Consider the following 13,249-nt stretch of genomic DNA (forward strand, 5'->3'; position numbering starts at 1 on the left):
TCTACAAAAATGCCTATTCTAACTGAGGAAAAAGATAGGACACCCTTGCCCCTAATAGCGAGTGTTACCTCCTTTGGCTGAAATAACTGCAGTGAGACGGTTCTTGTAGCCATCTACCAGTCTTCGACATCGGTCTGAGGAAATTTTACCCCACTCCTCAATGCAGAACTTTTTCAGCTGTGAGATGTTTGAGGGGTTTCTTGCACGTACAGCCCTTTTCAAGTCACCCCACGGCATCTCAATGGGATTCAAATCTGGACTTTGACTTGGCCATTCCAGGACTCTCCATTTCTTCTTTTTCAGCCAATCTTTGGTTGATTTACTAGTATGTTTTGGGTCATTGTCATGTTGCATGGTCCAGTTCCGCTTCAGCTTTAATTTTCTAACTGATGGTCTCACATGTTCTTCAAGCACCTTCTGATACACAGTAGAATTCATCGTGGATTCTATGATGATGAGCTGACCAGGTCCTGCTGCAGCAAAGCAGCCCCAAACCATGACACTTCCACCTCCATGCTTCACAGTTGGTATGAGGTTCTTTTCTTGGAATGCTGTGTTTGGTTTACGCCAAACATGTCCTCTGCTGTTGTGTCCAAATAATTCAATTTTGGACTCATCTGTCCAAAGAACATTATTCCAGAAGTCCTGGTCTTTGTCAACTTTATCGCTGGCAAATGTCAGTCTGGCCTCGATGTTTCTCTTGGAAAGCAAAGGTTTCCTCCTTGCACACCTCCCATGCAAGTTAAACTTGTACAGTCTCTTTCTGATTGTAGAGGCATGTACTTCTACATCAACAGTAGCCAGAGCCTGCTGTAGTTCTCGAGATGACACTTTAGGGTTTTTGGATACCTCTTTTAGCATCTTGCGGTCTGCTCTTGGGGTGAACTTGCTGGGGCGACCAGTCCTGGGCATGTTGGCAGTTGTTTTGAAAGCCCTCCACTTGTAGACTATCTTCCGGACAGTGGAATGGCTGATTTCAAAATCTTTTGAGATCTTTTTAAATCCCTTCCCAGACTCATAGGCTGCTACAATCTTTTTTCTGAAGTCCTCTGACAGCTCTTTTGCTCTCACCATGGTGCTCACTCTCACTTCAACAGTCAGGAGCACACCAAACTAAATGTCTGAGGTTTAAATAGGGCAAGCCTCATTCAACATGCAGAGTAACGATCTACTAATTATGTGCACCTGGTGTGATATACCTGTGTGAGATCTGAGCCAATTTAAGAGGGAATACATGTGAGGGTGTCCTATCTTTTTCCTCAGTTAGAATAGGCATTTTTGTAGAATGACATTTACAGAAGATCTTGAAAAGACTTTTCTTCAGTTTTCTTTGTTTAGTTGGATTACTTTAATCTCTCTGTATTGTTGAAACGGAGATGAAATAACCATTTATTAAAAATGTTACAAAAAACCACATGCTTTCAAAGGGTGTCCTAATTTTTTCACATGACTGTATCCCTCCAGTTACTTTGTTATTATTGTTATACTTACACTATAAAAAAAACTTGTAAACTGCTGTCATGTCGGGTACCATTTTCCTACCTAAGGTATGTAACTGAAAATATGGCACACCAATAAAATTTATGTTTAAAAAATAAATAAAAAAATTGCCATCTGGTCCCAGCAATTTGTCTTACACCCCCATATCTTAAGAGATTTAAGTAATGTCATAGCCAGACCCTTATTTCTGATATTTAAGGACTCTATACTGACAGGGGGTGTTCCACAGGATTGGTACAAAGCAAATGTGGTGCTAATATTCAAAAAGGGTCCAAAAACAGAACCCAGAAACTATAGGCCGGCAAGTTTTACATCTGTCGTGGGTAAACTGTTTCAAGGTTTTCTAAGAGATGCTATCTTGGAGTACCTCAATGAAAATAAGCAAATAACGCCATATCAGCATGGCTTCATGAGAGATCAGTCATGTCAAACTAATGTAATCAGTTTCTATGAGGAGGTAAGTTCTAGACTTGACAGCAGCGAATCAATGGATGTCGTATATCTGGACTTCTCCAAAGCATTTAACATTGTACCGCATAAAAGGTTGGTATATAAAATGAGAATGCTTGGACTGGGAGAAAATGTCTGTATGTGGATAAGTAACTGGCTCAGTGATAGAAAACAAAGGGTGGTTATTAATAGTACACACTCATGGGGTCACTGTCACTAGTGGGGTACCACAGGTGTCAGTATTAGGCCCTATTCTCTTCAATATATTTATTAATGATCTTGTAGAAGGCTTGCATAGTAAAATATCAATTTTTGCAGATGAAAATAAACTGTGTAAAGTAATTGACACAGAAGAGGACAGTATACTGCTACAGAGGGATCTGGATAGATTGGAGGCTTGGGCAGAGAAGTGGCAGATGAGGTTTAACACTGACAAATGTAAGGTTATGCACATGGGAAGGAATAATGCAAGTCACCAGTAAATACTAAATGGTAAAACGCTGGGTAACACTGATGTGGAAAAGGACCTTGGAATTTTAGTGAACAGCAAACTAAGCTGTAGAAACCAGTGTCAGGCAGCTGCTGCCAAGGGCAATTAGATAATGGGTTGCATCAAAAGGGGCATAGATGCCCGTGATGAGAACATAGTCCTGCCACTTTACAAGTCACTAGTCATACCACACATGGAGTACTGTGTACAGTTCTGGGCTCCTGTGAACAAGGCAGACATAGCAGAGCTGAAAAGGTTTCAGAGGAGGGCAACTAAAGTAATAACTGGAATGGGTTGACTATAGTAACCTGAAAGGTTATCAAAATTAGGGTTATTCACTTTAGAAAAAAAAGACGACTGAGGGGAGATCTAATTACTATGTATAAATATGTCAGGGGTCAGTACAGAGATCTCTCCCATCATCGATTTATCCCCAGGACTGTGACTGTGACGAGGGGACATCCTCTGCGTCTGGAGGAAAGAAGGTTTGTACACAAACATAGAATAGGATTCTTTACGGTAATAGCAGTGAGACTATGGAACTGTCTGCCTGAGGAGGTGGTGATGGCGAGTTCACTAAAAGAGTTCAAAAGGGGCCTGGATGTATTTCTGGAGTGTAATAATATTACAGGCTATAGCTACTAGAGAGGGGTCGTTGATTCAGGGAGCTATTCTGATTGCCTGATTGGAGTCGGGAACAAATTTTTTCCCCCTAAAGTGGGGAAAATTGGCTTCTACCTCACAGTTTTTAATTTTTGCCTTCCTCTTGATCAACTTGCAGGATAACAGGCCGAACTGGTTAGACAGATGTCTTTTTTCAGCCTTATAAACTATGTTACTATGTTATATCCTATCTGCCATTCCACTTGACTGAAAATAACTGGCCATTTACAAGTGTGAATGATGCCCCTTTTTCCACATGTCTGGACACCAGCTCTTGTGGGAATCCAGCTCTATTTTTTGGACTTTCACATATAGGCCCCTGTATTTGCAGTTTAACAGGAATGGAGGGTCCCCATACCGATCACAGGCAGGGTGGGAAACAGTTTATATTTTTTTCTCTCACTAAACATTTGTGTTTCGAGGAGATATATATAAAAAAAATAACTTAGTTTCACTTGTAACTGGATCTGTCCTTTGATTACCAATATTCATTCAATACAGGAGACTATGTTTGTTTGGGGAGCTCTCACAATGGTCCCAATCATCGCTCCAAGCACTCAGCTACCTTTGGCACTGTTTTATCTCCCTGTAAAAAAAGAGTATCTGAAGAAATAAAGCTAGTTAGTGAACACCATAAAAACACATAAGAGAGGTCACTAACGGGCTAAGCATGAAGATGGCTTCTCTTATATGTGTTTTTTTTTATGATTAACAAGAGATGATTTATGGTTGAAACATTTCTCACATTCTGAACATGAAAATTGCTTCTCCCCTGTGTGATTTCTCCGATGTGTAATAAGAACTGATTTATTGTGAAAACATTTGCCACATTCTGAACATGAAAAGGGCTTCTCCCCTGTGTGAATTCTCTGATGTATATCAAGATTTACTTTACGGTTAAAACATTTCCCACATTCTGAACATGAAAATGGCTTCTCTCCTGTATGATTTATCTGATGTATAACAAGTTCTGATTTCTTCTTAAAACATTTCTCACATTCTGAACATGAAAATGGCTTTTCTCCTGTATGATTTCTCTGATGTATAACAAGTTCTGATTTCTGATTAAAACATTTCCCACATTCTGAACATGAAAATGGCTTCTCTCCTGTGTGATTTCTCTGATGTCTAACAAGATGTGATTTATGCTTAAAAAATTTACAACATTCTGAACATGAAAATGGCTTCTCCCCTGTGTGAACTCTCTGATGTGTATCAAGATTTGATTTACGGTTAAAACATTTCCCACATTCTGAACATGAAAATGGCTTCTCCCCTGTGTGAATTCTCTGATGTATAACAAGGTCTGATTTTTTGTGAAAACATTTCCCACATTCTGAACATGAAAATGGCTTCTCTCCTGTGTGATTTCTCTGATGTATAACAAGGTCTGATTTATTGTGAAAACATTTCTCACATTCTGAACATGAAAATGGCTTCTCTCCTGATTGATTTCTCTGATTTATAACAAGAACTGATTTATGCTTAAAACATTTACCCCATTCTGAACATAAAAATGGCTTCCCTCTTATGTGAGCGGTTTGATGTTTAGCACCTCTTCTGTGACCTTTATTTTGTGTTACAGTCTGTGATGAATCAGAAGATCGGACCTGTTTAAAAGAATCAAATGATGCGTTGTTGCTGTGATTGGATGAGGGTATATCTTGCATATTGGCATGCTCTTCAAATGTATCTCGTGTGATACCACAATCATCTACTTCAAAATCTGACGATACCAGATGTTTCTCAAAGTTCCTGGTACAGTCATCTGCCAAGAATAAAATACATTTTATTATTGATGAATAACATTAAAATTGTATTGAAATTTTATAACTTTTCCAATAAATAAAAAATCCACAGAAAGTATAAGACATGGCACAAAATTCAAGTATCAATTGACTAAGGGCTCTTTCACACTTGCCACAGTGGAGTAGATGGATATTAATCAATGTCCAAAAGGCTGTTCCATCCTCTGGCGTGAGTGGTATCTAGAGTTCTTTATAGGGCCTTCTGATATGGCCTAGGTTGTCAGCAGAGGTCCACTATGCCCACAATGATAGGTGATAGGTGTTATAAATGCCTATACAGCGCTGAAGAGGATTCTTACAATCGACTAGTACTTGTATTGTGTCGGACTTCAGTCCTGAAGTATTTTTGACAAAAGAAAAGGATATTCTCGGCTATTCTGCCGCTTACCTCCTCTTTGTAGGAATAGTCCCCTTATGTCCGCGGTATTTGTCGGGGGAGCAGGTGAGGGACACCGGGTGATGTATGAAACCGGCGTCTCGCGTTGCTCTGCTCAATGACCGCGTTCAGTAATACTCGCGGGATTGCACTTGCGTGGCTTCCTGTTTGGTCCGGTAGTGACGTCTTTCCTATATTCGATTCGAAGATTTGGAAACTCAATTTTTCGAATATTAAAGTCCTGTCTGCATGGCCATGCGACTAAGGAGATTTCGGAGATTTCGACCGGTGTATGGCGTTTAACCAGACGCGTTTCGGGAATTGTAACTATCCCTTCCTCAGTGGTTACGCTACACCTGTCTGTATACACCTTATATACTCCACAGAGCTGTCGTCAAAACCTGGACCAGACTTCGGGATTCGGTACTTCCGATTTTGTAGAATTCGATACCTAGGACTTCCGTTTTTTTAAAGTTTATATTTATCGAAGACTTCCGATTTTTTTCAACTTTCGATTTTTTTATGTCGATTGTTTTGAAGAAGGCTTTAGATGATTTCTAGGTATATTTTCTTTGTTATACTTTTTTCACAGATTCTTATATAGAGTATTAAAGGAAGAGGATCCATTCATCAAGTACCTCATTTGTGGATACATCTTCAACATATATAATTACAATAATTTACACTAAGTAAAAACTTTTAATAAACAGTTTGGATAATAAAAAACAAACATATATTTGAATATTGAAAAATAGAAATAAAAAATATGTTCTGATGTTGAAATATAAAAAATGTGGCTGTATCTTGCAGTCTCAATGTGGAGTACTAATGATTAATGCTAAACTATACTCCACATATTGGGCTTGCACATATATTTTCAGAAGATAACAATGGTGTTGATAATGACAATAATGGTAATGACAGTACCAACTATAGTGGTAACAACAATAGTAGTGACAACGGTAACAAAGTCGGCAGGAGGCCCCAGATCGAGGGAGGGTCGCAGTGCCGATATACGGCCAAACCTACGACCCTCCATCGAACCGGGGACACCCGGAAGGGTGAAAGGGAAACTCTAGATCTCTTTTTAAAGGAGATTAATGAAAACCAATTGAATTTAGTCTTTAGTGCTATTATTAAAGAAGAAACGGAATTCCTTGACTTGGTGATCAAGAAACAGAATAATAAATTTGTCTGTAATACTTTTTACAAACCAACGAATAGAAATGGCTTTATCCAATATTCCAGCTGCCACCTCCCAAGATGGCTGAGCAACATCCCGATCGGTCAGTTCCGTAGAATTAGGAGGAATTGTACGGAAGATCACTGTTTTGAGGAGGAGGCGGCTGGAATGTGGCAGCTATTCCGGGAGAAAGAGTATCCGGATGAAATAGTAGAAAAAGCCTTAGAAAAGGTTAGAAAATTAGACAGACAGACTTTCTTTGATAATCAGGTGGAAAAGAAGGAAAAATCCCAGACAACTAAAGAGATCAATAGTAGGATTGTCCTTTCCTTCAATGACGATTATAGAAAAATACAGCAAATAGTAAAGACAAATTGGCACCATATACTGAATGCTAGGGTGATAGGCCATCTCCTACCTACATCCCCAAAGGTCACTTTTACTAGGGCACCAAATTTGGGAATTAAAATAGCCCCTTCTGTAAAACCTAGAGATAAAAAGAGATCATTTTTGGGGACTTGGATGGATTTAAAGAGGACCTTTCACTAGTGTACAAACTAAAAACTAACTATAACTGTGGGCAGAGCGGCACCCAGGGGTCCCCCTGCACTTACTAGTATGTCTGGGCGCCGCTCCGTTCGCCCGGTATAGGCTCCGGTGTCTGCAGCTCCGTCTGTTGTACTGGACTGATTTTTTGCATGAGGAGTGTCCCTTGCTGCAGCGCTGGCCAATCACAGCACACAGCTCATAGCCAGGCTATGCTTTTGTAGGGGGGTGTCCCCGGTTCGATGGAGGGTCGTAGGTTTGGCCGTATATCGGCACTGCGACCCTCCCTCGATCTGGGGCCTCCTGCCGACTTCGTTACCGTTGTCACTACTATTGTTGTTACCACTATAGTTGGTATTGTCATTACCATTATTGTCATTATCAACACCATTGTTATCTTCTGAAAATATATGTGCAAGCCCAATATGTGGAGTATAGTTTAGCATTAATCATTAGTACTCCACATTGAGACTGCAAGATACATCCACATTTTTTATATTTTTAATATTTCAACATCAGAATATTTTTTTTTATTTCTATTTTTCAATATTCAAATATATGTTTTTTATGTTTTTTATAATCCAAACTGTTTATTAAAAGTTTTTACTTAGTGTAAATTATTGTATTATATATGTTGAAGATGTATCCACAAATGAGGTACTTGATGAATGGATCCTCTTCCTTTAATACTCTATATAAGAATCTGTGAGAAAAGTATAACAAAGAAAATATACCTAGAAATCATCGAAAGCCTTCTTCAAAACAATCGACATCAAAAAATCGAAAGTTGAAAAAAAATCGGAAGTCTTCGAAAAAATATAAACTTAAAAAAATCGGAAGTCCTAGGTATCGAATTCTACAAAATCGGAAGTACCGAATCCTGAAGTCTGGTCCAGGTTTTGACGACAGCTCTGTGGAGTATATAAGGTGTATACAGACAGGTGTAGCGTAACCACTGAGGAAGGGATAGTTACAATTCCCGAAACGCGTCTGGGTAAACGCCATACACCTGTCGAAATCTCCGAAATCTCCTTAGTCGCATGGCCATGCAGACAGGACTTTAATATTCGAAAAATTGAGTTTCCAAATCTTCGAATCGAATATAGGAAAGACGTCACTACCGGACCAAACAGGAAGCCACGCAAGTGCAATCCCGCGAGTATTACTGAACGCGGTCATTGAGCAGAGCAACGTGAGACGCCGGTTTCATACATCACCCGGTGTCCCTCACCTGCTCCCCCGACAAATACCGCGGACATAAGGGGACTATTCCTACAAAGAGGAGGTAAGCGACAGAATAGCCGAGAATATCCTTTTCTTTTGTCAAAAATACTTCGGGACTGAAGTCCGACACAATACAAGTACTAGTCGATTGTAAGAATCCACTTCAGCGCTGTATAGGCATTTATAACACCTATCACCTATCATTGTGGGCATAGTGGACCTCTGCTGACAACCTAGGCCATATCAGAAGGCCCTATAAAGAACTCTAGATACCACTCACGCCAGAGGATCGAATAGCCTTTTGGACATTGATTAATATCCAGCTACTCCACTGTTATATTGATGTACTTTACTTTTTTTTAACCTGTTTTTATTTGTTTTATATTGCTACTCACTTGTTTTATATTAACCTACTTGGAATAAATGTGTGCTTTATGGTAGAGTGCTCGCCCAAACACATCTCTTTATTTCCAATCTAATCCTCAGAGGTAGGGTGTCCTCTCCCTGGGCTTGCAGCACCATACCATAGGCTATATAGGAGAGCAGCCACCACCACCACTATATATCTTTCACACATGCGTTGTTCTTTTCCAGCATAGAGTTCCGTCGTCGGGGCTCTATGCCGGAAAAATCCTGATCAGGATTATCCCAATGCATTCTGAATAGAGATAAATCCGTTCAGGATGCATCAGGATGTCTTCAGTTCAGGACCGGAACGTTTTTTGGCCGGAGAAAATACCGCAGCATGCTGCGCTTTTTGCTCCGGCCAAAAATCCTGAACACTTGCCGCAAGGCCGGATCCAGAATTAATGCCCATTGAAAGGCATTAATCCGGATCCGGCCTTAAGCTAAACGTCGTTTCGGCGCATTACCGGATCCGACGTTTAGCTTTTTCTGAATGGTTACCATGGCTGCCAGGACGCTAAAGTCCTGTTTGCCATGGTAAAGTGTAGTGGGGAGCGGGGGAGCAGTATACTTACCGTCCGTGCGGCTCCTGGGGCGCTTCAGAGTGACGTCAGGGCGCCCCACACGCATGGATGACGTGATCGAATGGATCACGTCATCCATGCGCATGGGGTGCTCTGACGTCATTCTGGAGCGCCCCGGGAGCCGCACGGACGGCAAGTATACTGCTCCCCCGCTCCCCACTACTACTATGGCAACCAGGACTTTAATAGCGTCCTGGCTGCCATAGTAACACTGAACGCATTTTGAAGACGGATCAGTGTTCAAATGCTTTTAGTTCACTTGCGGTGTTACGGATCCGGCGGGCACTTCCGGCAAATGGAGTACACGACGGATCCGGACAACGCAAGTGTGAAAGAGCCCTAAAACAGTGGTGGCCAAACAGACCACAATCTAATAGTGGACCGAGTGGCATAACTAGAAAATGCTGGCTCTCCAACTTGAGCTACTTCCCTGCAACCCCCACCCAATCAGTTATTTAAAAAAGATATATAAATAAAACATTTACTAGCGCTGGACAAGAGGCGACAAATCCCCTCTTAGTGCCCCACACAATAGCTATCTCCCCTCAGTGTCCCTTTCACAGTGGAATTCCCCCTTAGTGCCCTCTTCACAGTACTGATGCTCCCTAAGTGCCCCCCACTCAGTAGAATGTCCCCTTGATGTGTCCACACAGTAGTTATGCCCCCTAAGTGCCTCCACACAGTAGTTATGCCCCCTAAGTGCGCCTCCTGCAGTAGTGCTGTCCCTTAGTACCCCCTTTACATCAGTGAAGATCCTGTACTGTGAATAAAGTTTAAAAAGTAATACCGAGCACATCATGCTCTTCCCAGCAGCAAGCAAAAATATGGTGTTCAGTGGTGAGACTTTTTTGTATGACCTCTTAAGGCTACATTCACATGTGAAAAAAAGCCATAAAAAACGGACACTCAGTCGCATCCTTTTCTTGGTCATCCGGACGTTTTGCATTCATTTTTAAGGGCCATTATATGATAATGATTTAGATGATTTTTATTTGCTTTATTTATTTAACCCCTTCACGACTGCAATCTGTATATATACGTGATAGTTGCACATGCCCCGTGCAGCTACCACGTATATAAACGTTCTGGCAGCTCTTTAATCCATGCGCTGCAAAGCGCTTGGATTAAAGCTTCTGCCCCTGCCCTGCTGCTGTCACGGACAGCATACAGTGCAGTAATGCCGGCAAGGGACCAATCAGAGTGGCCCCTTGCCGGCAATCGATCCGATTGGTTAGTCTGCACAGACTAACCAATCGGATCGAGGAAGTGTTAAAATGCCGGTTTCAGGCTCTGATCTGCGCTTTAAAATATAAAAACGGTGTAAAAAAATAAGCCATTTTTGTCACCTTACATCACAAAAAGTGCAACACCAAGCGATCAAAAAGGCGTATATACCCCAAAATAGTACCAATCAAACCGTTACCTCATCCCGCAAAAAATAAGATCATATTTAAGACAATCGCCCAAAAAATAAAAAAGCTATGGCTCTCAGACTATGGGGACACTAAAACATAATTTTTGGGGTTTCAGAAATGCTATTATTGTGTAAAACGTAAATAAATAAGAAAAAGTATACATATTGGGTATTGCCACGTCCATAACGATCTGCTCTATAAAACTGTCAAAACAGCCAATTTTTTGGCCACCTTGCCCCATAAAGTGTAATAATGAATGATCAAATCATATGTACCCAAAAATGGTACCAATAAAAACCTCAACTCTTTCTGCAAAAAACGAGCCCCTGCACAAGACGATCGGTAGAAAAATAAACATATGGCGTTCAGAAAACCAATCCAGCAAAATCTGCCTTCCAAAAACCATACGGTGTTCCTTTCCTTCTGCGCCCTGCCGTGCGCCCTTACATCAGTTTACGACCACATGTGGGGCGTTTCTGTGAACCGCAGAATCAGAGTAATAAATATTGAGTTTTGTTTGGCTGTTAACCCTTAATGTGTTAGGGCTCTTTCACACCTGCGTTCTTGTCTTCCGGCATGGAGTTCCGTCGTCGGGGCTCTATGCCGGAAGAATCCTGATCAGGATTATCCCAATGCATTCTGAATGGAGTGAAATCCGTTCAGGATGCATCAGGATGTCTTCAGTTCCGGAACGGAACGTTTTTTGGCCGGAGAAAATACCGCAGCATGCTGCGCTTTTTGCTCCGGCCAAAAATCCGGAACACTTGCCGCAAGGCCGGATCCGGAATTAATGCCCATTGAAAGGCATTGATCCGGATCCGGCCTTAAGCTAAACGTCGTTTCGGCGCATTGCCGGAGCCGACATTTAGCTTTTTCTGAATGGTTACCATGGCTGCCGGGACGCTAAAGTCCTGACAGCCATGGTAAGTGTAGTGGGGAGCGGGGGAGCAGTATACTTACCGTCCGTGCGGCTCCCCGGGCGCTCCAGAGTGACGTCAGGGCGCCCCAAGCGCATGGATCATGTGATCGCATTGGACACGTCATCCATGCGCATGGGGCGCTCTGACGTCATTCTGGAGCGCCCCGGGAGCCGCACGGACTGTAAGTATACCGCTCCCCCGCTCCTACTATGGCAACCAGGACTTTAATAGCGTCCTGGGTGCCATAGTAACACTGAAAGCATTTTGAAGACGGTTCCGTCTTCAAATGCTTTCAGTACACTTGCGTTTTTTCCGGATCCGGAGTGTAATTCCGGCAAGTGGAGTGCACGCTGGATCCGGACAACGCAAGTGTGAAAGAGGCCTTAAAGAAAAAAATGTAATAAAATAGAAAATCTGCTAAAAAAGTGAAATTTAGAAATTTAATCTCCATTTTCCTTTAATTCTTGTGGAACACCTAAAGGGTTAACAACGTTTGTAAAATTGGTTTTAAGTAACTTGAGGGGTGTAGTTTCTACAATGGGGTCATTTTTGGGGGGTTTCCACTATGTAAGCCCCACAAAGTGACTTCAGACCTGAACTAGTCCTTAAAAAGTGGGTTTTGGAAATTTTCTTAAAAACTCGCTCTTCATTTGGTGCTAACGGACCTACACTCTCAGTGGGATGATGTCACCATGCGCTCCTAAGCAATAATGCTGGGAGAGCATAGTGATGTCATCACATTGGTAGCACAGGTCCTTCAGCACCAAGAGAGACTGCCTTGTGTGTGCAAGCGGATAAGGCAATTTATTTTTATTTTAACTCCTAAAAGGCCATTTTCCACTAGTGTACCCATTTTAAATGGTCACTACATGGATGCACTCCTGTCTAAATGGCCATTAAAAATAGTCCCATTGATTTAAATGGGGTCCATCTGGCAGTGAAAACGGCTACAAATAGGACAGGTCCTATTTTTCACAACCACTATTCACTCGCTGTCACAGTCCCGCATGTGACAGATGTCAGGAGATCAGGAAAACTGGCTGAGCGTGGAGGAATCTAACTGCCTCTTTGATTACTCCTAAGTCTGTGTTGATTTTGTTAATGACTACATCCCTTGTTTAAGGTGTAGCTTGTGGTCATCACTTCTACCCTATATAGTCTGACCCCACCCTTCAGACTATGCGGTAGATAGCTTCATTTGGTTGTTGGAAGAGCTGGTGTGTGGTCATCTCTGAGTTCCTGTTCATCTATCTACTACAGAAGTTAGTGTGTCACTTGTTTGTGTTTTGTCTTCTCTCCCTTTGTTGGTTGTTACTAGGCCTCAGGGAGATGCTTGTTCCTTCATCTGGGAAGGAACGGGTTGTCTCAGCCCTGCCAATATCTTTCAGGGTCTCCAGGGCTTCCAGGTTCCAGTGTATGGGCACTTCGACCTTCAAGGGGTGCCCATATGGACAGGAGTCAGGGCCAGGAGATGGGTTCTCTAGGAGGTGACCCTTTCCTCCCCTAGCATTGAGGCCTAGTGGCTTTCCTCTTCCCTCTTGGTTTTCAATGTGGTGTTTCACTCTGTACCTTATCCGTGACACTCGCCTTAAAAAGAAAATGGCCATGTGAATAGCGCCATTGAGTTCAATTCATTTTGAAAACATCTGTGTGCCATTTTTCACTGTTGTGTGAATGTAGCTTTA

The 13,249-nt window shown here is 41.9% G+C and overlaps 1 protein-coding gene and 1 pseudogene across 1 annotated transcript in view; both read right to left on the bottom strand.

Annotated features, from left to right (window-relative positions):
• The window catches only part of LOC121003527, a 1,246,211-nt pseudogene that overhangs the window by 738,452 nt on the left and 494,510 nt on the right, over positions 1–13,249 (bottom strand).
• LOC121003531 (gastrula zinc finger protein XlCGF26.1-like) overlaps positions 1–13,249 on the bottom strand; it is a 181,462-nt gene that overhangs the window by 164,733 nt on the left and 3,480 nt on the right. Inside the window, exon 2 of the mRNA XM_040435427.1 lies at positions 3,810–4,871. Coding sequence (XP_040291361.1) covers positions 3,810–4,773 — 964 coding nt within the window. The 5' untranslated portion in view covers positions 4,774–4,871. The remainder of the gene's footprint in view (positions 1–3,809; positions 4,872–13,249) is intronic.

Source organism: Bufo bufo, chromosome 6, assembly GCF_905171765.1.
Source record: "Bufo bufo chromosome 6, aBufBuf1.1, whole genome shotgun sequence".
Taxonomy (NCBI): Eukaryota; Metazoa; Chordata; class Amphibia; order Anura; family Bufonidae; genus Bufo; species Bufo bufo.